Here is a 21,779-nt window from a genome sequence, read left to right on the forward strand (position 1 = left end):
GACCAATGAAATCACTGATGCTGTTTTAACTAGTCAAAGTTAATATGCTTTGGAGGACTGAAGAGATGAAATTAATTTTATTTATAATCTATAGTAATAAAAGCATAATATGCTAATTAGACCAGACATCCTTCCATATGACCTTTGGGACAAAGCTGGAGCTGTGAGGGAAGCCTAGGTCCTGGGTGCCAGAGGGAAGCCGGTGCCAGCAGCTGGGGGAAGGAAGGCCTACTCTTGCATGGATTTTGTGCATTGGGCCTCTAGTAAATAATAATACCCTTCATTTTTTGAGTGTTACAACGTGCATGCCACAAACTGTTAACAATTCACAGATAATATTATATAATTTTTACAACACAGCCATGAAGTTTATACTATTAGTATTGTTTTATACGTGAGAAACTGACTTAGGAATATAATTTTTACTAAAGCCATACAAATTTCATAATATGTCTAATTCCAAATATGTTTTCATTATTTCAATTTCTTTGCTTATTGCAATAAATACTTAATGAGTTTATATACTTCTCAGAGAATGATAGTTCCTATGTGAGCCTATGGTCTAGGGCCGTGGTTGGCAAACCGCGACTCGCGAGCCACATGCAGCTTTTTGGCCCCTTGAGTGTGGCTCTTCCACAAAATACCAAGTGCAGGCACACACGTACAGTGCGATTGAAACTTCGTGGCCCATGCACAGAAGTCGGTATTTTGTGGAAGAGCCACACTCAAGGGGCCAAAGAGCTGCATGTGGCTCGTGAGCCGCAGTTTGCCGAGCCGCAGTTTGCCGACCACTGGTAGGGAGAAAGGTAGATAACTAAACAAGGCATGAGAGCAAACTATGATTAGTATCATAAGAACAGAAACACAGAATACTATTGAAAACCACATTGAATCAGATCTCCCAGAAGATCTGATTTTTAAATTGAGACACACGGTAGATTTGCTCAAAGAAATGGGTGGGGAGAGAAGAGTAATCTAAGCAGAAGGTAGAAATCTGCCAAGGCACTGAGACAAGAAAATGAATTTTGTAGTAAGACCAAAAATAAGTTAGTTTGCACTAGAGCCCTAATTTTTGGAGGTGAGTGGGGAAATAGTGGACATGGCTTTAATCCTGAAGATTCTTTGCAATATATTTATTAAGGTTGGACATTTATGGTAATTCTAAGTTTTTTTTGAAAAAAAATTTTTGGTTAATCCTCACCTGAGGATATTTTTCCATTGATTTTGAGAGAGAGTGGAAGAGAAAGAAACATCAATGTGAGAGAGACATGTTGATTGGCTGGGAACCAAGCCTGCAACTGAGCCTGCAACTGAGGCACATGTCCTTAACTGAATTGAACCTGGGACCCTTCAGTCCACAGGCCAACACACTATCCACTGAACCAAACCGGCTAGGGCAGTTCTTAAAGAATTTAAGCAAGGCTTTAAAATGACCAGTTGCAGTCTAAAAGTGAATCATACTGTGGAGAATGAATCAGAAGGACATAAAACTTAATGCAGAGAAGGCTGCTGTGGGGCCCCAGGCAAGAGGGGCTCCTGGCTTGAATTTTGGATGTTTCAATAGGAATGGAAGAAAAGGGGAGATTTTATAGCTATTGATACCGAATTTTTGGACTGGAAGCCAGATTCTTTGTCAGCAGGAATGGAAGAATGAATCCACAAACAGAAAGTGGTATAGCAAAGGTGGAGATTTATTGAAGAACAAGTACAGACTCCCACGTAGGGAGGGGGAAGAGTCCCACAGAACGGACTCCCAAGTAGGGAGGGGGGAAAAGGGTCCCACTGAGTTCCTTTTCCCTATGGTTTATAAAGACTTCAGTTCCTGTGTCCTGATATCCCCTCTGACTGGTCAATATTCCCCTTCGAATTGGTTACTATAGTGATTCCTAAGGCCCTCTTCCCTCATAGTCCTTCCATTTCTCTGGGCTTTCTTCTTCTCCTTCTGAATGAAGGGCTTCCTTCTCTTTATTTTGTAAATACAGTGGGGCCTTGACTTACGAGTGTCCTGACTAACCAGTTTTTTGAGATACCAGCTATCTCTCAGCCGATTTTTTGCATTGAGTTGACAGAGTAATTTGAGTTAATGAGCTCCTTAACGAGCTTGGTCTCAGAGGTCTCCGAACGAATTAAACTCTTAAGTCAAGGCCCCACTGTATAGACCTTTCCTGGCTACTTCCAGTTCCCTTGTCTTATGTAAATGCAACTGGTGCTGCTCCCTTGTCTTATGGAGATGTAACTGCACCTGACTTCCACTAGGAGATAGAAATGTACCTTCTCCCAGTCTGCAGCCCGGCGCTTTTCCATGGACCCCAATTCTAATAAATCCCTAATCCTGCCTATGTTCCCCCTAAAATTCCTGCTTCACTATGTTTGAAATAGGAAATAAAACGACCATAATTTAATGATCCATTGTATGTATAAGTTGATTGAGAAGCAAAGGTTTAGAAATAGTGCTGTGTGTATGTGTGTGTGTGTGTGTGCATTTTAAAAGAAAGTATGATGAATATTGAAATAAACTCTACATAGAAAAGTCTATAATTTTTGAAATTCAATAGTTACTGTCTATAAGTGGTAAACTTCAAAATATTTGTTTTTTAGCTTTTTTGATTATCCTGTATTTTCTTATACTTTTATTAAATATAACCTATGCAATTTAAATATCACCACAACTTGAACTACAGAAAACAATAATATTCTAATTCATAGTCTGGTAACATGACTTCATGTGTATTTTGTTAGATTAAAGTATACTGTTTCTCAATAATTTCTTAATTGTGAAAAAAAAAAGAACATGCATTGGTATAATGTAAGAAAATGTATGCATTTATATCTCTTCCTGAAAACATTATGAGGCTTAATTTGTATTTCTTTTGCCCCCTCCCCCCCCCCATGGCTACCTTTTCTAATTTTCTATCAACATTCAAATGTTACATTAGAACTTTTCTTTTGATCTTCAATGATTACTTTTATGAAGATTGATTTAAATTTTCATGGCATGTGTCTACTGTGGAGAAGTACTTAATTATCTGTTACTTATAGTTATGTTTAGGAAACCCTTTGAACTTTTAGTCATGTTTCACAAATAACACAAGCCCACCTTGTTAGACCTTTGTCCACTATGATGTTAACTAATGGAGATCCTCTTCTCATGATAGTTTGGGGGTTAGACATCTGCCTACAAAAGGGTAGCCACCCTATGAAAAGTTCTATCTCACCATCCTTCTTTCCCTCCCTAGTGTATTTTCATACATTTTGAACACTTGTTTGACCATGGATATAAAATGAAAGGAGCTAGGTTGTAAATACATGATACGCAAAGTTCCAGTTCTTCCAGGGATAGCTGCTATCTTTATATATCTGTGAGTAAAACATGGAATTTTAGGGATCAGCCAGAAGATGGGAAAGGCTTGAGAAGCATTGAGACCTAGTTTGGAAGAATAAGGTGGGCACAAAATATCAGCAGTTTAAAGTAGAGTGAATACTAATAGTTTATATGAATTCCCAGTAGGTTTCTTTCGTACAGTACCTGGAGTACACACACATATATTTGTGAGGTGGTTTGGGCTATAATGATTTAAAGGTACTGCTGGCATTTAATGCCTATAGGTCAGTGGTGCTAAATATACTATTGATGCAAAAATCATTGCTCTTCAAAATGCCAGTAATTCCCAATTTGAGAAAAATTCAATTAGTGGTTATGTGAGCCGGCTTTGTGTCAGTCAGATGAGTATTTGTGATCTTGCCACTTTCTAGTGGGGTGATATTAAGAAAGTCATTTTACTTTCTGAAGCGTCTGATTTGTAAGATACAAGTAACATATTTTTATTAGTGTGAAATGCAATGCACAAATTGTTTAATTTAGCATGTGACATATAGTGAACATTCAATAACTACTACAATTTGTGGTATCATTTTATTATCTTCCCACAGAAATGTATTTTCAAAAATCTAGCAACTTAATGAAGAGTAAGGAATCTTACTGAATGGTTATACAGAGCATATTAAAATATGGACAATATTCAAGGCTAACAATGTGAATGTTAAAGCTATATTCCAGGCAATCTTTGAAACATAAACTAAACTTCAGCTACCTGAATAACGTGGTGTTCCATTGGTATGCATGGTTTCCCTATGTCATCTTCCTTTTGTTTCACTTGCCATTCCCTACTAGTCAGCTTGGCAATCTTGTGTTCTTTTATTAAAATGATTTTAAAAACACATTTTCTGGGAAGCTTCCCTGATACCTGTATCAGTTACTTATGATTGGTAGTCATATTATTCAACATACCATGGCTAAGTAAAAAGGATATTTATCACATAAAGTAACACAATGTCTAGAGATTAGTGCAGTGGTTCTAAATCTGTGGGTCGTGACCCCTTTGGCGGTCGAACAACCCTTTCACAGGGGTCGCCTAAGACCATCCTGCATATCAGATATTTACATTACGATTCATAACAGTAGCAACATTACAGTTATGAAGTAGCAACAAAAATAATTTTATGGTTGGGTCACAACATGAGGAGCTGTATTTAAAGGGCCAGAAGGTTGAGAACCACTGGATTAGTGGGATGTGGGTCAGGGTCACCCCTGAGTAACCCACAATATCATCCAAAACCGAGGTGCTGGGCATCTTTCCACTTTGCCATCCTCACTGTGTTCGCCTTCATCCTCAGGCTTATTTGTCCTCATGCTCTTAAAATGTCTGTGACTGCTCCAGGCTTCAACCGCTCATAACCTGAAGCAATGCAGGAGATCTTGCTCCTCCTATCAAGTCTCCTTTGTTGTTGTTAAAAGAAAACCTTTCCCGAGGGAGTCCTAGCAGTCTCCATACCTCCTTTGTCATTAGTCAACATTGGGGTCCATGTCCCAGCTGCAGGACAGACTGGGAAAGCAAGCACGTGGCTTTCCCTGCCTCTATAGTGGGAAGTGGGATTTTCCAAAAGAGGTAAGAATACCTGTTGGATAGGTAACTGTTTTCTACATGCCCTGTCCCCATCTTGACCCCCAACTTCAGCTGTCTGTCTGCAGCACGAGCTGCTCCATTCTCAGTGCTTTCAACACTCCAGATACACCCACAGTGGCACCTGCTTCACATGATTGTAAGTATTTTTATGTTTGCCTACCCCTCAGCAACGTGTATGTAGAAATCCTGTTATCTCATGATATTCTCGGTGCCTATCTTGGTTCACGATAAATGAGTACAGTGGGGCCTTGACTTACGAGTGTCCCGACTAACGAGTTTTTTGAGATACCAGCTGTCTTTCGGCCGATTTTTTGCATTGAGTTGACAGAGTAATTTGAGTTAACGAGCTCCTTAACGAGCTCGGTCTCGGAACGAATTAAGCTCGTAAGTCAAGGCCCCACTAAATGATTATGTTTAAAGTATTTTAAAATAGGAAAAAATTTGATTGAAAAATATATTTTAAACTCAAAGTAGGAACGTGAGATATGTAAAATTGTAGCCTTTGAAGAACCATTAATGGTTAAAACACAGCATAAAGAATAGGAGGAGATCTTGCAGCCTCCCTCAAACAGCCAAAGCCTAACCATCTGCTTCATATCTCACAAAGCCTAGAGATGAGAAAAAAGATGTGAATTTTGATACCCCCTGGGAGTGGGATGAGGATCACATAGGATTTAGAGAATAGAACTTGCAAAGAAATGTCAATAATTTAGGCTTTTTCTTTTAAATTTAAGAAGGCAAACTGTCAAAATTTTCCTCTTTCTTAACAATGTAGTATATGAAATAACTTTGCATAGTCGTTTCAGTGGGCTTTTGAGAAAGGGCAGGTTAAAAGAAAATAGAGCATTCCTACTGCAATTTCATAAAAGAACACAGAACTGAAAAGAATTTGTCTAATAATATAACTCAAGGCAAACATATTGAATGTACCGGTGTCATTCAACTGAAAAAATATATATATTTTTTGTTTCTTGCTAAATAAAGGACAGGGTTTTTTATCCTGGTGGTTTAACTTGTTTCTTAGTTTCAAACAGGTTTCTGCGGAGTGCCTTATAATTTTCCATATCACTGCCCTAATAAAACAAGGAGCCTATGAATGTTTAAATGATCAAGGAAAAAAACGTTCTTCTTGAAAATTAAATGTCAGATTGGATTTGAAATGTTTACGGTGATACTTTTTCATTTGTTCATTATGATAGAAATGATAAATGAGCAAAGTTTCTTCCTAGGGATAATGTACTTCTTTAAATTTTCAATTTTGTCTTAGTTTTATATAAGATGTTTTTGTGAGTACAAACTGCCATTTGCAGCACTAAAGACATTTGGTGCCTAATAAGGCATGGGATGATTGCAAATTTGGTAGCCAACAGAAAGCATAAAAATATATAATTAACTGTAATTTTTCCATAATAGAAAGATATATAGTTTTGCATTTTCTCATCTCATAAGAATATACACACTCACTTCTCAATTCATGTATTTCCCATTGAAGGATGTCATTTATCTGAACAGTTATGGTGTGTTTTTATAAAACCCTATTACGTGCTTCTAGGCATTATTGCTGGCTTCAGTACTATGCAGATGTATTTTGACTGTCATTTGACATCAAGGAGAAATAAAAGGCGTTTTATATGAGTAGACAGTGTTGAAACTAACAGAAACTGATTTAGGAGAAAAAAGCCTTTAAATTAGTGTAAAATAGTTGGCAGCTTGCTTGTTTCCTGCTCATTTAATCAGACTTACAAAAGTGATATGTGTTTGTGAGATGGGGGTCTGGTATTAGTTTTCTGTTGCTGTTGTAACTTAGTGCCTTAAAGCAACACATTTATTAACTTACAGTTCTGGAGGTCAGAAGCCTAAATAGTATCTTATTTTGGAGGTTCTATGTGAGAATTCATTTTCTTGACTTTTCCAGCTTTGAGATGCTGTCCACATTCCTTGGCTCTTGGCTCTTGGCATCTGCAAATTGCACCAGTTCTGCTTCTGTGTCCATGTCTTCTCTCCTCTCTGGCTTTTCTCTTATAAGAACCCTTGTAATTGTATTGGGCTCACTTGAGTATTCCAGGCTTCTGTCCTAGCCTCAAGATTCTTAACTTAATCACATCTGCCCAGTCCCTTGTACTGTGTATATATTCTCAGGTTCTTGGAATTAGCATGTGGTCATTTGGGGGTTGCCCTTATTTAGTGCACTACAGGACTCTTATTCAAACATTTGAATGGTCTCTCTTAATCATTCTTAGCTTCAGTGATAACAGAGCACTAGGCAGAGCTGTCTACTAATTTTAAAGTACAAGAACATGTATACATATTTTATGTGAGCACATATGTCTATAGTTTGATTAATTAACTTTCTAAGTTATCAATAATGATCCAGCAAGACAATGGGAATTATTAATTAAAAATCGTGTTACCATTGAAGTATGGTTACTCTTCATTACTAATTGCCCCTTTAATTTAAGCCTGGGTGGGTTTTTAATAAAGGCTGAATTTAGCATAAATAAATGATACCACAAATTATAATCCTATGTTATATAATAAAGTTTATTTTTAATACACCATGCATTTTATGAAGGAGATCTGTTCCTTGGTACACTGAAACTGGCAGGTTTGACCACATTTTACCTAACTTCTCCCACACCAGCCTCCCAAAATGTGAATAATTCAAATATGTTTTTGTATTGCTATTAAACATGGACTTAAATGGTGAGTTTCATTTTATCTTACACTTAAAGTGATGATATTCCTAAGAAATTATCTTTAAAAAAAACACCTATCATTAACATATCCAGCTAAGTTACCATTGTACAACCAGCTATTGTAAAAGTGTAATTTTCAGTGTAGTTAAGAGACTCTGGAGGATAACACAATCTCTCTCAAGTTTGATTTTTAGTGTTCATGGAGGCTTTAATTTATATGGTATAATCTTTACTACTCAGGGTATTTTATTTAGCCATGGGAGAACTTAGTTTTATTTTGGTGATTAACTAAATAAAGCTATTTATTATTCTGATAAAAATGCAGAACACGCTTGGGTTTTTCTTTCCTCCCTCTCTTTCTAAAAAGAATATATAATTCTTTAGATAAAATTTATTTTTTTCATTGAAATCACCTTTTCAGGAGAAAATACAAAGGCTAGGAAGGACTCTCTGGCCTTCAGGAGCTCTTCATCCAGGAGCTATAATACACAGTAAACTAAAATGTGAGCTTTGTGGAGATTTGAGTAGAAGGTGATGGAACCAGTGATGGAGGAAGAAAAAGTTTATTGTAGAAGTTTTGATTAAAGGAACTGAAATGTCATTAAAATTTAGAAAAGGACTAGACTTGTGTTGTATGGGAAAGGGCATTCTGAGCAAAGGAATAAACAGTAAAGACATGGAGATGATATATTTAGGAAAGTGAATAGAACAGTATGGAGAACTGAAAATGTATGTTGAGTGGCAAAAAGGTAGTAAAAGAAAGCATCGGAGCAAAATGTCTTTAACCATATTATGAAAAAAAAATTAAATAGAATTCTGAGGAATTTATTCTTCATCTACATTTGTACGTTTTTTGAAATAGATGAATATAAAGAAAAAAATAAGTTAATTCTTGATGCTTGATAACTAACATCATTCCTTTAACTTATAGGAGCTTTATCAAAATTTGAAGATACATTAGTAATATATTCTGTAGATCTCTATAAGAATTCTGTTCTCCTGGTAATGACTGATTGCCTGTTTACATATGAGAAGAAAGAGAATATAACCATATTTCTCTCTTAGCAGTTATAAATGGTATATTTTAATTAGCCATCCTATGTTTAAGTTAAATGAGATATAGATATATTAAATAACTATTGTTGATGTTAACTAAGTTCTGAAAACCTTCTACAGCATTTCCTTAATACTTACCATGTGCAAAAGTTGTACCTATTCTTTAACTTAGCTAGGATCAATATCAGACTCCTCATGGATTCAGATATTAAATGGGGACTATACCCCTCCTTTGCCTTTAATTTGTAATTAGCTACCAGAGTTCATTATTTATATTTCCTTTAAATATCCCTGTAGTGTCCTGTTATGCATTAGTAGGCAATTTTTTTTTTGATAAACTAACACTCTCATTAGTATTTAAATAGGACATAAAATGTCAACTTCTAAGGGAAATGGCATAGCATTATTATAAATTAATTATGGTAAAATGCTCAAGGAGCTGTAGGCTGCATAGTTATTCAATAGGCCCTTATTGACAGATACTAGTTTTAGTGTTTGATTTTTACAGTTCTTTATCTTAAAGATCAAAATTAGCAATTCATCATGATATTACAACGAAAAAGATAAGTTATCTAGTCTGTGGCAACCCATGTATTTAAGTCTTTCAGCAAAGACTACTTCTATCCTACTCCCGAAAATAATATTACAAATTTTATTAAAATAAGTAATTAGATGTTTCCTATAGGTGCAGCAGGACTATCATATTAAGCTTTTCTTGTGCCAGGATGAATCTAAACTCAGTAAACTCTATAGGCTATGATTGTCTTAATCTTTTCATGTCTTTTGGTTGTAAAAGTCTATTATTAAGAGATAGACATGGTACTAGCTTTGATCTTCTTCCTTAGGGATGTAAGTGAAACTGGCTGCACTTTCTTGTAAGCTTCTTGTTTTAATTACAGTGTATAACATTATGTTTCACACAATAGGAAGACATTTAAAATAAGATTAGTGTGGCTATCTCAGAAGTGTAGCATGAAGCATAAAATAGGATGAATGAAAAATACCCACACACACACAACATATTGAGCTTCTGATTCCAGGAACTCAATCCAGGGAATATATTTTAAAATAATCACCTTGAAATACTGAACATCCATTCATTTGAATCCTATAATCAGTGCTTTTAAAAACTGACGGGAAATGGAGTATCTGGTTGAAAATAATTAGGTGGGTTGTAGGAAGCTATTCTTTTTAAAAATATATATTTTATTGATTTTTTACAGAGATGAAGGGAGAGGGATAGAGAGTTAAAAACATCAATGAGAGAGAAACATCAATCAGCTGCCTCCTGCACACCCCCTACTGGGGATGTGCCTGCATACAAGGTACATGCCCTTGACCAGAATCGAACCTGGTACCCCCCCAGTCCGCAGGCCAACACTCTATCCACTGAGCCAAACCGGTTAGGGCAGGAAGCTATTCTTAATGGCTGTTTCTCAGAGGAATAATAAAAAAAATTTTCCAAAATGCAACAATGTAAATTGTCTTTAAAAGTTGGAACTTGCTTTCCAAACTGATAATATCCAGGGGTCCTCAAACTACGGCCCGCGGGCCACATGCAAATACAAATATTGTATTTGTTCCCGTTTTGTTTTTTTACTTCAAAATAAGATATGTGCAGTGTGCATAGGAATTTGTTCATAGTTGTTTTTTTTAAACTATAGTCCGGCCCTCCAACAGTCTGAGGCACAGTGAACTGGCCCCTTGTTTAAAAAGTTTGAGGACCCCTGATTATAGACTCAGTAGGTAAATCCCTATAGGTCTGTCTTACTTCTGGGGGGAAAAAGTTTTGAATCATGATGGATTAGTGATGGATACATAAGAATACTTAATGAGGATGGGTAATTTGTGTATTTTCCAAAGGGACTTTCTTCTTGGATTTTCCCAGGGGATTATTCTGTATCCATGGCCTAATGTAGGTGAACAATTTGATATTAATACAAAATAAAATGAACACAACACTCAACTGTCAAATATATACTTTTCAATCTTAGCTGGATCCTCTTTAGCCTTAGAGAGAAATCCTTTACCAAATTCCTAGTGGATTCCATTGCAGTTCCCCATAGCAGTTACTCTAAATCTATACCACTTTTTCCAATTTTACTCCCTCAAATTCCAAAAGTCTTTCTGTACAGTTCTTTGAGAAAACAAAACCATGTAAGAACACCTTAATTTTATTTCCTACCAGCTACTAATTTATCTTTTTTTAATCCTTTCTTTTTTGCTCCCAGTATTGTTTAGGTTCTCATTGCAGCCCCATGCGTTTTCCTTGGGAAAGGGCTTCACTTTCATGTTCTTCCTGAGCATCCAGTCTCTCTCTTTCTTCCGTGGGACCTTTACCTCAGCCTGCAAGTCTATGCCATCTTTTCAGAACTCATCATACTTGAATTTTGTCACCAGTGATCCCCTTCCCCAATCCAGTTATTGAAATTCCACATATTTTTAATGAATCTCCTTTCCCCTTGCCCTTTGCCTTTCCTATTTCTGGATAAACTTTGTCTTATCTGTCTCCTTGCTTGACCTATGCTGCTTCTCTCTCTCTCTCTCTCTCTCTCTCCCACACACACTAATTCCCCACTTTAATTTCAGCTACACCTATTCCCATGTTTTCACTGTCTTCTTACAGTTTCAGTTCTGTTCTGTGTTTCCACTCTTGATGGTTCTCCTGAATTTCAGGCTTAAATATATCACTGTCTAATGCATATTTATTCTTTTTTAAAAATATATATATTTTTATTGATTTTGGAGAAGAAGGGAGAGGAAGAGAGAGATGCAAACACCAGTGACGAGAGGGAATCATTGATCGGCTGCCTCCTGCACACCCTACACTGGGGACCAGCCCACAACCCAGGCATGTGCCCTGACCGGGAATCGGACTGTGACCTCCTGGTTCATAGGCTGACACTCAACCACTGAGCAACACTGGCCAGGCTGCATATTTATACTTGAATGTCTCCCAAGTACATCATACTCAGCATATTATAAAAACAGTTGGCAAGTAATACATTTGAGGTCAAAACCTGAATTCAAGGTTTTGACATGTAATGAAATGGTGAGCAAGGTATTTGACTTCAGTTTCCTCATCAAATACTGTTGTGAAACTTCATTTTTCCAACACACTTGCCCACGCAACCATCTCTCTCACCTGTTACTGCAATAACATCCTCGGTGATCTTACCACTTCATTGTACTCTATTCTCAATGCAGTAGACAGAGTGAACCTTTAACAAAAAGTGAGTTAGATTGTGTCTCTCTACTCAGAACTTTCCAATGGTTTCCCATCTTGGCTTTTAGCAAAACTCAAAACCTTCATGTGCCACCCTCAACCCCATCTTCCCTGAATCCCTGACTTCAGTTTGTCATCCTGTCATTTTTTTCCCAGCACTCTGCCCTCAGTTTTCCTTACTTTGCTGAGCTCCCTCTTGCTTCAAGTGCTTAGCACATGACCTTTTATTCAAATGGATGTCACTCTCAACTCCATAAGCCTTTATTCAAATGTCACCTTCTCACTGACAGATTCTCTAACTTATTTGAAATTTACCTCCATCCTTCCGGTCTCCAACACTTACCCCATCTTGTTTTACTGTTCTTCATAGGGCTTATTCCTAATATTCTATACAATTAACTCATTTAGATTGTTTTTGTTCCCCACTATAATGTGCCCCATGATGCCAAGAACTTCTCCTTTGTTTTCCCCCCACCATTGTATCTGCAGGGCCTAGTAGTAGAAGCTCAATAATAATTGCAAAAAAAAAAAAAAGAAAGAAATGTACAAATTAAGATATCAGAGGTGGCATTTTTTTTTTTTTTAGCTAAAAAGCACTATAAATAAATTAATTATTTCCTCTATCATCTCTACTATTATTATTTTATGCCCACATGACTGTACATTTAAACACACACGCACAAACACAGAGTTTGGTTTTTTTTTTTTTTCTATGTCCTACCTTGGTTTTGAGATACTATCTAATCAGTTTCTGAGGCTATTTACTTTGAGTCATCTTTAAGCTTTTCAACCATTTTATTCATCAATTTTAACTCTTACACTATGTGGAGCAGAATATTCATTTTAGTTCCTACTACTTTAGCTCAATCATCTTGAACTTGTCTCTAGATAATTACAATAGCCTACACATGAATTTGTACCATATTTTATCATAAATATCCTTCCTTAAGTACTTTTTCATGGCTTCAAATGATCTACAAAATGCTTTCTACAGTAATCAAGGTACTTCATTACTGACCCTGACCTGTGTTTTTGTGGTGCTATTTTCCAATATGATAAATTGTTCTTTATGGTTCTTTTTATTTCTTTTTACTTTATTCATCAATTTTAACTCTTACACTATGTGGAGCAGAATATTCATTTTAGTTCCTACTACTTTAGCTCAATCATCTTGAACTTGTCTCTAGATAATTACAATAGCCTACACACGAATTTGTACCATATTTTATCATAAATATCCTTCCTTAAGTACTTTTTCATGGCTTCAAATGATCTACAAAATGCTTTCTACAGTAATCAACGTCCTTCATTACTGACCCTGACCTATGTTTTTGTGGTGCTATTTTCCAACATGATAAATTGTTCTTTATGGTTCTTCTTATTTCTTTTTACTTCCAGTCACTAGTTATTGATTATTCACTGAGTCAGGCACTATGCAATGGCATTTAGTAAGGTACTATCTCTTTTCCCCTCTCCTCATAGCAATTTGTTATAGTTTGGGAGGAATGAAGGAAGAGAAAACTTGACATTTGAGATCATACATCAACTGCACAGTAGCTATAGGTACATTGAAAATGTATTCTGGTTTTTTTGGGACAGACTTGGTTTATATGTTTTGTCTGGGTATAATTATTACTAAATTTTTTCTATACTATCAGAACTCGTCCTTGGTTGCTGATAAATTATAGCATCTCTTTATAAGCAAAATAATTTGAGTTTTATCCTGTTATGAACTGTAGAAATTATGGGACTTTCTAAGCAACATTTAAGTTGCCGTCCCTTAGCATTGGAACACACTTATACATGTGACATAATGTTTGGTGGAGAAAACCCAGGTTATATAACCTGAATGTCATCTTAATTTTAGTAGAAAACTTTTATTTGTCTCAAATACATTTAATAGCTACTGTCTTAGCAATTTTTTTTCACATCCTTGTCAGGAGTGTCCTATATTTACTCTTCATTTATTCTTAGCCTTCCCATCTTTAAAGTTATGCTTACATCCCCAAACTATTTTTTGATTCATCTCTATCTCTTTCTACTTTGTGGTCTCTCCTTTTGGCAGCTATTTTTTTTTTTATCATTTAATTGGCAACTTTTTGAATACAAAGTACTTTTTTTTTTATTCCTGGATCTGTTGGCATGGTAGTCTGCTAGATCCTTGAAGGCAAAGAATCTTTGATTGTTTAGCACTGAGTCTAGGGCCAAATACAGAATATAATCAAGAACTTAACTGTTTTATGTAAAAAATAGCAATATGATAGCAGTGGTATGGAGTGTGGCATTGGTGGTAAGTGTGTTGAAAATATAATAGGATAAGATAATATTAATTTTCAGGAAATATCTATAGTTTATATCAATGTCTATAGATTAAAGATGTGGGTTTGTAATGTATATTTATTGAAAATTATGTTGTGATGGGAGGAAAGACATTGAGGAAGAGAAAGGAAAGGTATACCATATTTTATCAAACCATTGCATGAAAGATCATCATTCTTTTGTAATTTCTGAGGTAAAAGTGCCAATTAAGTTACGGTTCAATGTTTTCATATCACTTATAAATTTCATTTGATATATATTGAAATACCTATTTATTTATGGATTTTAAAAATAATTGAATCATCCCTGTATATACACAACAAAAGTGTAAGTGGTATCAAAGGACTAAGGTGTTGTCAGCACTCCATTGCATTTGAAGGTCATTTATGATAAGACATGTTTATTTTCCAGTTAAAATATAAAAATGAAATATTTTTATTGAATTGATTTATAGTGTTTAAGTAAATATAAGTAAGTATAAGTAAGTATATTGCAAAGAAACAACATCTGATGAGTTTGCTAGGGTATGAAGAAGGCCCTAAATATTCTAAAACATAAAAAGAACATAATGGGCATTTTGGATGCAACTGAGTGTAGAAATCTGAGTTACAGCAAAACTTTATGGAAGTGTACTATCACTTTTGCTGTTCAGCAGCCGAAGCGTCACCTGGAAAGTTTTAGCAAAATGGACAAGAAAATATTATGAGATTAGGCATCTAATTAGTGTAGAGACATGAAGCTATGGTATTAGTATGGAAAGTTAAGAACTAAACGCGGAGTTTCGGTTTAGGTACACTAGTTATCATTTATTACAGGTGTTTTTTTTGGAGCAAAGGAGGAATAAAAATGTCTGTGTTCAAAATGTCAACATCTATAAACTCACTTGGTGGGATTCTATGTGCCTTATCCAGTATGACAAAACCGCTAGTCATAAACATAAACAGAATTCATAACAATTTCCAGAACAGACTGTGTGAGACTACACTAAAGTCAATTCTATCAATAAGGTGGACTTGAGCAGAGTGGCTATAATTAAGAAAATAATTGGCTTAGCTTTGTAGCTGAATAGAAAATGTGGATCACATTCATGTACCTTTTATGTATTGGTTTCTCACATTTCATCTTTGTACTGCTCTTGTGTTCATGCTCAGATCAGTCATATTTTATTTTGAAACATTTTCATTTTCAGATCAGCAGTCCTGTGATCCTGGTGAATTTCTTTGCCACGATCATGTGACTTGTGTCTCCCAGAGCTGGCTGTGTGATGGGGACCCTGACTGCCCTGATGATTCAGACGAGTCTTTAGATACCTGTGAGTAGAAAGGTTTTCCTGCCATTCAGATTTACTTTACATGTGAAGCTAAATGTCAGTTGTTTCACGGTTGGCTGATGTTGTAGTTGATTCTTTTTTTTCCACCTAGCCTGAGAAACTCGAAACTTTTCATTTATGTTTCCTTTAAAATGACTATGTGAATGAAAGCACAAAATGCAATTTCATAGTGTGAACTGACTTATGTAGGGAAGAAGATGCAAGGTTAATTATTTCAAGGTGATTGTGTTGCTCCTAGAGAAAAATGACTTGAGGAGGAAAATAATCCTTTGAAACACAGAAATAAAAGGGAATAAGACCCTCTCCAAAAATTTATCTCACACACTTTAAGTGAAAGGAACACATAGGCATGAAAAGAGAAAAAATAGATTAATAAAAACAAACTCTAATGTAGAATTCAAATGTGTAAATCCATACAAAGGAATATTATTTGGCAATAAAAAGAAGGAAGTACTCATACATGACACGTAAATGAAGGCTAAGGGGAAGGAGCCAGTCACAGAAGACCACATATGGTATGATTTCATGCATATGAAAGATCCCAAATTGGCAAATATGTAGACGTAGAGAATAGATGAGAGATGTGGTGGAAGGCAGTAAGGACTGACTGTTAATGAGCATGGGGTCTCTTTTTGGTGAGATTCAAATATGCTAAAATGGGATCGCAGTGTTGCACAGTTACTTTAATGTATTTTAAAACATTGAATTTTACATATGAAAAGGGTTGAATTGTATGTTAATTTTATCTTAATAAAGTTATTTAAAAATGGGAATATATCTCATTATTGTGCCTAGGGGTCTAGATGGCACAGTAATGTGAAAAGAAAAAAATAATAAATGCTCTGACCATATGAAATCATATTACATATATGATTATTAAGTCATATTATTTATGATTATTAATAAATCATATTATATATGATTATATATAATGCTCTGACCATATAAAATGATATTATGTATGATTAATATTATATGTATATATATTCTTTCTAAGCTTCACCCTCTCCTTTTTAAGTGTCATCTAGGAGTTCTTTCCTCATTAGCTGGAAGGATTTTCATAGCATAATCAGAATAAAAGGATAATTATTGAATGTTGGTACTGCATGTCTGTCCTGATCCTCCCAACAAATTCTTGATGGGGAAAAAATTACAGAAACATGAGATATATTTTTGCTATCCATATGCAGGAAAGCCAGGTTGAAGGTGAAATGCTATGGAGCTGTGTACTTGGCACAATGCAAAAACAGTTGAGAAAAAAATAACTGGAGAGCTTACCTAGACTGATGCTGGTGAAGAATAGAGAATGATGGTGTCTCTTTGTGCTCAAGAGTGAGATGAGTCAGAGAATCAGACTGGAGAGGATTTGTGGTGTAGAACAGGAGACAGGACCTGGATGGTCAAAACCAAAGCCCTGGGAGAGAAAGCCTTAGAGTAAATGTCAAATTGTGTAAATGACAAATACTCTGCTACCCGCCCTCGCTGAATTCCTGCTTCTAGAACATGGCTGATACCCAGCAAGGCCACAGCAGTGGACCAGGGTGTGTTTGACAGCTGACTGATTGGACATTTGCTCTGAATGATCAGTGTCTTCATCACAATTTTCTTAAATATTTTGAATATCCACCCTGCCCATAAAATAGACACCACCTTGGTTTTTGGAAAAGGTGGGTCCTTCAATTCAGAGATTAGGGCCTTCAGCAGACTGAGGCCTCAAATTAGAAATCGCATGTGGGTTAAAAAAATAAGTTTTTCTGCTCATTTTTAAAAATGAAATTCTTACCTACTCAAGACATTTTTATCAGCTTTTAAGTATATAGCTATTTTCTTCTCCAATAACATTTTATAAATTAGATTTAAAAGTATTTCTTTATTTTGGCCATTCTTATTCTGTTCTCAAAAATCAAAATTGCTGAATATCCTTAAAGGAAACACTAAAACTATTGTTATATCAATGTAGCCATATAACAAAGACAGAGAAATAACTATTTTTCTACCTGGGCATTTAATCTGGACAACATATTTTGATCTACATGTAATTAGCCTGTTTCCCATCAATGGTTTCAGATAATACCAATTGAAATCTGGACAAGGATAGAAAGACTTTTGAATTTTAAATTGCCTACCCAGATGTTCACAATTACCATTTTTCTAATCATAGTGCTGTATAATGTGTTGTTTTACATCATTCATATTCAGTCATCGCTGAGATCCAGAAAATGCCAAATTTTATGACATTAATGTACACATTCAATGTGAAAGATAAATACTAGAAATCTAAAACCATAAAGACTGATTCTTAGGAAGGGTGATTTTGTGCTCAGAATATGAACAAATGTATGTTATACATTTTGGTTGGAAGTACGTGTATCTACAAAATATTAGATGAAAACAGTTGAAGCAATACACTTATTTTTCCTAAATCCACTTCGCCTTTAATATGATAAGAAAACCAATACAACATGGAATTTATTACAACATTGTAAAAGCTCTGAAATGATGACAAAATTCTTATAGGAAAAAAGGGGGATATTGTCAAGGAAGAAGAAGAGCTTTTGTTGTGAAATGCTGATGACTGAAATGCTTAGAAAATAAACCTGCATACAGAACAACCAAGATGAGGTTTCTAAAATATGAAAATGGATAGCTTTCATAATTTATAATTTACCATTCGATATGAGCCAGTATTCTTTAGCCTTATATTAAAAATGAAAGTCTAGATTTCTCCACATTATTTGAAGTAACTTCAAGTGTCTAAATAAATGGCTAATCATCTTCAAGCCCTATGAGGACATGAGAATAGAAAATCAGGGAAATCAAATCACCATCCTTTGACTCAGGGCTTTCAGTTCGGTTGTTAGTCTCGAGTTGTGTGTGACAAGAATTTAAATGGGAAGTGCGGACATTTATTTGTGAAATGAAAACTTGGGACCACCTGTGGCTGGAAAATTTTCTTGAAAGGCACTTTTATTTCGAAGTGTTCAACATTTAATTCCTTCTAGGATTTTCTGTTGAATGCTTAATGATACTTCCTTTCCAACAATCAGCTCCAGCTGATGTATGATATTTTCTGAGAAATTGAATTTAATGTACATTAAACTGGTTCTTTCTTTTTAAGCCAGGACTGAATTGGTGCTGCTATGTCTCCTTCCTTCCTGTTACTCTATCCTACTCCCCAGTCAGAAAATTATTTAGCGGGCACATTAATTATAGATCATATTTTCGATAGATGACTCACTGGCCAACAAAGGAGAATAAAAATGGCCTTATAAGAGGGTAATTGCAACCTGGAAAGTTGTGATAATTTGCCTATCGACTCTGCCCTGTCCTTCTGCAGGAACCAGCAAACTTTTTCTATACAGAACCAGGTGGTAAATATTTTAGATTTCATGAATCCATGTGATCTCTGTTGAATATTATTCTTGTGTTTTAAATGCTTTAAAATAGAATGCACATTCTCAGCTTATAGTCTGTACAAAAACAAGGCAGAGGACAGATTTGGCTGGCTGTGGTTTGTTAACCCCTGTTGTAATGTCATTGCTGAACTATATTCTTTGTGAAATTATAAGGGTGGGTCTGTGCCCATGTAGAGTCACCACAGGGAACAGAATAACGCCTCACAGTGGAAGCACGTGGCATAGAGCTGTGTGTGTACCCACTACCATGTAGTGCCAGACTCAGGCCATATGGTATTTTCCACGAAAGGTAGGTTTATTCTTCTATTTTAGTAGATTTATTCTCCTTATTTATTAGGATTACACTTGAACACGTGGAATAGAAACAGTAGCTTAACCAAATAGGGGTTCATATTTTTTCACATAAAAAGTATAAAGGTGGAAAATCCAGTATTAATGTCAGATCTCGAATGGCACCAGCTTTCTCTATCTTTCTGCTCTGCATCCTCAGCATGGAGTTGTCAGTCTTACACCCACAGTATCAACACTCTACCTATGCCAGTAGATGATTCCATTTTAGGCAGAAAGAAGGGGAAAAGTAAAGGAAAAAGGCAAGTGCTAGCTGATTTCTGTTTTACAGAAAAGCAGTAACTTTCACAGAAAGCAATGTTAGGATGTGCTGCTGATAGATATCTGCTTCACCAGAACTGATCAGATGAAGTATGGATCAATGAGCATTTTCAACAGGGCTTGTTGCTCCTTCCATCCCTGCCCCCACCCCCCCCAAAAAAGGTGGTTCTGCTAGTACAGAAAAGGGAGAATAGATATTGGGAAGGCAGAGGCACCAGGTAGCATAGGCCATAGTGTCCCTTCACTCTCTTTTCTCCTCTCCATCCACTACATAGGAGGTGGCACCCCTAGCATATGATCAGGGCTTCTGCATCTCAACTACTGGTCTCCAAGTCAAGTTCCTTCTCAAATATCTTTTCTCCTTGGCAGCTAACTTAACCCTTTTAGGACCCCATTACCTCATTTGTACAATGGACATGATAGTACTTGCCTCATAGTGAAGTGTTTAGAAAATGCCTGCTCCATAGTCAAATCCCCTCTTTATTGCACACCCTGATCTGCATCCCAGATGCTCAGGGTGCTGAGCAAGCACCTTGCCCTAAGGGTCTTCTTATGTAGAGTCCTAACTGCCCCCATAGCCAATTCTTACTTAAAGTGAGTTTATTCTCTAAGAGTGTGACTAGGAATAGGATTAATTTACCACATGCACACATTCAAGTTAAATTGTAACAGTTTTTAATAATTAGATATATTACATTTAAACATTAAGACAAATTTTGTACAGAGATTATTTTGGGACGGGAGGCTCTTTCTAGGAACTCTTACAAAAACATCACGTTGACTGATTAACTAAAGCTAAAATACATCCCTGAAAGTCATGTTAGTGAGTAATATTTCTTAATTGACACTGCAGTCCTGAAATTTAGATGTTATCTCATTTTAGGACATTGAGTTTATGGGCCTTCTGTATTCCTCTAAGTTGGCTGTTATTGGTGAAAGCAGAATTCAAATTTATTTGAACTTGTCCTCTTTTCTTGAAATACTGAGGTAAAGAAGGATCAAAGTCCTGAGAGGACCCCATAGGCCACCTAATTTATAAATATGGAGTCATTTGAAAAACATGGAAGGCTATCCCAACAGAATTGTGAAACATTGGCTTTGGGAGTGAGCCGTTCTAATTGGATATTGCAGTAAAAATAACAAGTCTCCCGGGTAATAAGAATAGCAGCATTTATAACAAAATGAAAATGGCTGTAAGTTATTAGGGTTAGATGTGCCTCTACTTGGAGTGACTATTGCCTTTATTATGTTTCTATTGTATGATTTTAACTTTATTTAGACAGGAGGATATTAAGGAACTTCTTGTATTCGCATAATGACCTTTCCCCCAGGTATAAGGTAGAAATTTCCTTTTAAACTTTCTTTCTTTGACAGAGGTCAGAAACAAGGTGGGAGATTATTAGTAAATAGATATTGCTCTTTAAACATACGTCGTAGAATAGAGCACTGAAAGTAGACTATAGGAATAGTAAAATGAAGTGTGGTCCTTGTTTGTAAGTAGTAGTGATTTAGAGGTCATTGTGCAATGAGCTAATATATGAGAACCCCAAAGCAGAGCATTTTGTCAGGTAGAGAAGCTGAAATGATCTTACACATTACAATAAAAGCATGTGAGACCCAGGAGGGCAGTTTGTGTCTCTTTCAATTCTTTTTGTTTTGCTCTTCATTTTATTGTGAGGCTCTTCATTTTTGTAGCAGAGAGACCAAAACACTGACCCATCTTTAATGATAAAAAGACTCCCACTTGAGAGTTGATAGGAAGGTAGACATGAAGGTGGGGGAAAATACAATTGTGGATTGTAAGGGCCTAATATTGACTCATTTCCCTGGCACAGTGGGAATGGGATGGGGGAAGGTCTCATTTCTCTTTATTCTGCCCCACAATGTGCTAACGCATCTCTGCAGTCTGCCTCTGCAAGTTTAAGAACTTGATTGGAGGTGTAGGTGATAAAACTGAGTGCACTACAGTTCCAAGAAGCAAAGCAAGACCAGCATTAAAAAAGGCCTCGCTCTTACTCAAGAAGTCACAGCTATTTGGTTTTCTGATACAAGTCAGGTCACAGGATAAGAAGAGACTCAGGCCCCTTAGCCTGCACTGGAAACTGCAGGGAATAAAAACTTTGAAATAATGTAAAATAAAGGGGGTAAAATAAAATGAATGGA

At 35.9% G+C, this 21,779-nt stretch overlaps 1 protein-coding gene across 1 annotated transcript in view; it reads left to right on the top strand.

Moving 5' to 3' along the window:
* Positions 1-21,779, top strand: part of LRP1B (LDL receptor related protein 1B) — a 1,706,338-nt gene that overhangs the window by 311,693 nt on the left and 1,372,866 nt on the right. The window contains exon 2 of the mRNA XM_070423500.1: positions 15,451-15,573. Coding sequence (XP_070279601.1) covers positions 15,451-15,573 — 123 coding nt within the window. The remainder of the gene's footprint in view (positions 1-15,450; positions 15,574-21,779) is intronic.

Source organism: Myotis yumanensis, unplaced genomic scaffold (assembly GCF_028538775.1).
Source record: "Myotis yumanensis isolate MYYU_CA2020_CCGP unplaced genomic scaffold, mMyoYum1.0.hap1 SCAF_8, whole genome shotgun sequence".
NCBI classification, from domain to species: Eukaryota; Metazoa; Chordata; class Mammalia; order Chiroptera; family Vespertilionidae; genus Myotis; species Myotis yumanensis.